The following is a 4,889-nucleotide window of genomic DNA, read 5'->3' as shown; positions in this document are numbered from 1 at the left end:
AAATATTCTTTAGATGTGTTCTGTTTTTCTTTCCTGAAATTCATGGCGTTTCCTTTTTCTCCGTTCAGATGGTTCTTTGGTGTCACTGTCCCTCACCTCACACACCGGCTGGGTGACAGCAGTGAAGTGGTCTCCTACCCATGAACAGCAGCTCATCTCGGGCTCGTTAGATAACATTGTGAAGCTGTGGGATACAAGAAGGTAAATGCTGGGACTGGAAGCATGGTTTAGTAGTTAAAAGCACTTGCTGCTCTTACAGAGGACCGGGCTTAGGTTCTTGGCACATACATCTTACAGCTTACAACTACCTGTAATTCCAGCTGGTGCCTCTGACAAATGTACTCATATGTACATACTCCCACACATACATGAATACACATAGCTAAAAAAATAAAACTTAAAGTAAAATCAGGCTGGAGAGATGGCTCAGTGGTTAAGAGTACAAACTGCTCTTACAGAGGTCCTGAGTTCAATTCCCAGCAGCCACATGGTGGCTCACAACTATCTGTAATGGGATCTGATGCCCTCTTCTGGTGTGTCTGAAGATATACATAAAACAAATCTTTTTTTAAAAAAAGTAAAATATAACTATGATCTGCAAAACAAATATATCAATTATCATTACATACAGAGAATGAAATAAATAATAAAATTATTTAAATTCATATTCAACTATACTACTTGATATGATAAATATTAGTACTCAAAAAGTTTCAGAAATGGTCTGGAGGGACAGCTCAGTAAAATGTTTCACTTGCACACACATGAGAGCCCCAGAATCCAAATGAGAAAAACAAACTCTGGTAGGTGTGTTTGTAATCTTAGCACTGGAGAGACAAAATGGGAATCCCTGCGGACTGCCAGCTAGCCAGCATAGCCTACTTGGTGTGTCTCAGGCTAGTGAGAGAATGTGTCTCTAGCACTTGAGGAATAATACCCAGGTTTGTCCTCTTATATACATGTTTACCTGTACATGCATGTGCACACAAGTATGCATACAAATTGCAGAAACAAAGGAATTTTATTCATGTTAATGTTTTTGTTGCTTTTTTTTTTAAGCCACACAACTCACAAACCCATTTTTCTGACCTTTTAATAAAGCAGGAGAAAAAGTTTTGATTACCCAGATATTGCCTATCCAACAATAAATAAATGTGTGTGTGTGTGTGTGTACACACATATACAAACATACATACATACACATATCAAGCTCAAGGAAAAGATCTGGCTTAGAAATATAATGTAGGAGTTACACAAATGGCTAGACAAAGGATATATAAAGCCATGATTTGGAATAAAATTCAAGTATAAAAGTGTAAAAGTGGGCCTTATTGTGTATAAATTTCTGTAATTGGATATCATTTTTTTGAGTGTTTGTTGTAATCAATCTGGAGTATATCCAGTAAAGTTTTGAGAAAGGTATTAGTGATTATTCATATGTTTGTATTAAAACAGTAAATACATAGACCATGTTTGTTTTCACCTTTAGCTGTAAAGCTCCTCTATACGATCTAGCTGCTCATGAAGACAAAGTTCTAAGTGTGGACTGGACAGACACAGGGGTAAGAATTTACAAATTACTTGAAGACAAAAAGGGATAAACCTGATGTTTCAAGGTAGCAGGGCTTTTTGTTTTCTTTTGTTTTGTTTGTCAAAGCAGAGTCTTAGTCTATAGCCCTGGCTGTCCTGGAACTTGATATATAAATCTGGCTGGCCCAGAACTCCGAGATCTGCCTGTCTGTTTTCTGTCACCACTGCTCAACTTAAAAGTTAGCAGGATTTTGTTTTATTTTTGTTTTTTTAAGAATTTTTTTATTTTATTTATGTGAGTACGCTGTCTCTCTCTTCAGCCACACCAGAAGAGGGCATCAGATTCCATTACAAATGGTTGTGAGCCACCATGTGGTTGCTGGGAATTGAACTCAGGACCTCTGGAAGAGCATCTCAGTCAGTGCTCTTAACTGCTGAGCCATCTCTCCAGTCCCCAAGAGTTAACAGTTTTATATTTCTGATTTTTATTATTATTATTATGATGATGATGATAATGATGTATCCCATACTAAAAAAATAATTTGCTTTTTAATAGGTTAGAATATGAAAAATTGAAAGAAAAAAAAGTTTTTTTTTTCCTTCATGAATATCATTTTACTTCTTTTAGCATTGCAGAGAACTCCAGGGTTCTCACTTTACTAGGCAAGTGACCACCAATTGGTCATAGAGTAGCCCTTCTTTTTCCTTTCCTTTCCTGTTTTTGATAACAAGGTCTCATGGAGCCAGACTGTCTTTGCGTGTATTGTATATCTGAGGATGACCTTAAACTGACTCCTATCTCCATCTCCGATGCTGGGGTTATAGGTGTGCACCAGTATACTAGTCCTCTTTTTCTTATTTTTTGTTTTTTTGTTTTTTTTTTTTGGAGACAGGGTTTCTCTGTATAGCTCTGGCTGTCCTGGAACTCACTTTGTAGACCAGGCTAGCCTCGAACTCAGAAATCCGCCTGCCTCTGCCTCCCGAGTGCTGGGATTAAAGGCGTGCGCCACCACGCCCGGCTTCTTATTTTTTCTTATTTTGAGATAGGATGTTACTCTTAAATCTGTGATCCTCTCAGCTTTAGTAGCTGGTATTACAGGCCTGTGTTGGCCCAGGTACCTCATGGATATATTAATAAGACGTTTTTTACAAGTCCCATTAGGTCCATAAATTCACTACTTCAGACTAATGGTATTACAGTTTTGAGGTTTTTTGTTGGTGGTGGTAGGTTTTTTTGGGGGGGCGGGGGAGTTGGGAAGGAGACATGGTTTGCTTTGTATCCTTGGCTGGCCTCAAGCTCACAGCAGCCTCTACTCTCAGCCTCCTAACTACTGGGATTGGAGGTGTATGCTACTATGCCCAGCTAGTTATATTTTACAAAATAAATATGGATTATATTTTGCAATCATTTTCATGTGCATGTTGTCCAAGAATTCTTTCCAGGTCCCAGAGCAGCTAGACAGTTTATGTATACATTTGCCTGCAAATAATATACTGTCTTTTAAAGGTGTGATTATTTTTGGGTGTGGTAGTTCACCCCTGTGACCTCAGTTACAGGAAGATTGAATCAGGAAGATTGCTGCAAGTTTGAGGCCAGCTTATGCTATAGTGTAAATAAATACTTGTCTTCAGAAAACACCCCTTACCGGAAATGCTTTGGACCAGAAGCATTTCAGCCTTTGGAATGTTTGCATATTTAAGAGGTATTTTAGAATGGAACCCTAATCTAAATGTAAACTTCTCTTTCGCTTCTTTTGTATTTTATGCACATTGTCTGAAGGTGATCTTATAAAAGACTCTGAACATGCCTGTCTTTTGACTGTGACCTGTCACATAAGTTTGGGTGAGAGGTTATACACTTGTGGCTTCATGTCAACACTCAAAAAACTTGAGATTCTGGCGCTTTGGGATTTTTCTGGTTGTGGTTTTTTGCTTTTGCTGTTGGCTATTGGCCAAGAGCCTCACATGTGCTTAGCTTGTGAGCTACAGCTCCCCTGGGCTCAGCTCTACCTGTGAGCTACATTCCCAACCTGTATTGAATAATTTTGGACGGAGGATGCTCAGCCTATATAGTAGAGAAGTTTGTTCTAATTGTCCCCTTAAATACTGTTTCAAACTGGGCCGTTTTACATACATACATAAAATCATTTATATATATAACATGAAAGGAGAAGCAAGACTATTAGGAAGGGAGGGAAAGAGGCCAGGGAGAGTCTGGTTGGAAAGTATGGTCAAATAATATAGGATATGCATGCTCCTGTGAAGAGTGTCTTGACAAGCGTGGTTGTGCAAGCCTTTAATCCTAGCACTAGGGAAGCAGAGGATGACAGATCAGAGCATGAAGCCAGCCCAGTCTACAGAGTGAGTTCCAGAACGGTCAAGGCTACAACGAGACGCTGTCTTCAAAAACAAAATAAAACAAAAACTCAGTCATATTTAATCGTGTCTGACTACTGTATACTTATGTTTATTTTTTTCTCTTTCTTTCCTCACAGCTACTTCTGAGTGGAGGAGCAGACAATAAATTGTATTCCTACAGATACTCCCCTACCACTTCCCATGTGGGGGCTTGAAAATGAATGGCTGAGAAGAGACTTCTTGTTGGGTCTTCTTTTAATTCTTAGTGTCTCACTGTTATTTCATAAACTGAATGAAATTGGAGAGAGGACTTATAATACAGCTCAGCTGGTAGAATGCTTGTTGAAACTATGCAAAGCTCTGCACACTATATCTAGCACTGCACAAAGAAAAATGGGCATGGTGGTGCATTCCTGTAATCCTAGGTCCTAGAGGTTGGAACCAAGAGAATCAGAAATTCAAGGTCACCCTCAGCTGTATAGTGAGCTTAAAGGCAGCCAGCCATGGTTACTTTAGGCTCTGTCTCCGTAAGAAATCAAAGGATAATTCTCTGATATCATTGTCAATGCAATACAGGAAGCAGCCTTTTAAAATTTGGATAACAGTTCATCTTTCATAATAGCAACATTTTATTGTCTTTGTCCTTCATGTTTATAAAATACAGTAAATATGTGGCCTGAATTCTCTCTACCCTATGTAGACTCCTAATACTTGAATTTCAGAAAGTATACTTTTTTTTTTTTTAAAGATTTATTTACACTGTAGCTGTCTTCAGACACTCCAGAAGAGGGCGTCAGATCTTGTTACGGATGGTTGTGAGCCACCATGTGGTTGCTGGGATTTGAACTCCGGACCTTCAGAAGAGCAGTCGGGTGCTCTTACCCACTGAGCCATCTCACCAGCCCAAAAGTATACTTTTTAAAGGGACGTAGTACAAATGTAGAAAGTTTTTTTTTTTTTTTTTTTTTTAGTTTCTTAGCTTTTTATTTAGCTATTTGAAG

The 4,889-nt window shown here is 38.6% G+C and overlaps 1 protein-coding gene across 1 annotated transcript in view; it reads left to right on the top strand.

Moving 5' to 3' along the window:
- The window catches only part of Wdr12 (WD repeat domain 12), a 19,611-nt gene extending 15,039 nt beyond the window's left edge, over positions 1 to 4,572 (top strand). Inside the window, exons 9-11 of the mRNA XM_029538678.1 lie at positions 56 to 201; positions 1,490 to 1,562; positions 4,026 to 4,572. Coding sequence (XP_029394538.1) covers positions 56 to 201; positions 1,490 to 1,562; positions 4,026 to 4,103 — 297 coding nt within the window. The 3' untranslated portion in view covers positions 4,104 to 4,572. The remainder of the gene's footprint in view (positions 1 to 55; positions 202 to 1,489; positions 1,563 to 4,025) is intronic.
- The last annotated feature ends 317 nt before the right edge of the window (positions 4,573 to 4,889 follow it).

Source organism: Mus pahari, chromosome 5, assembly GCF_900095145.1.
Source record: "Mus pahari chromosome 5, PAHARI_EIJ_v1.1, whole genome shotgun sequence".
Taxonomy (NCBI): domain Eukaryota; kingdom Metazoa; phylum Chordata; class Mammalia; order Rodentia; family Muridae; genus Mus; species Mus pahari.
Note: the sequence above shows the minus strand (reverse complement) of the source record. Positions and strands in the feature narration are given on the sequence as shown.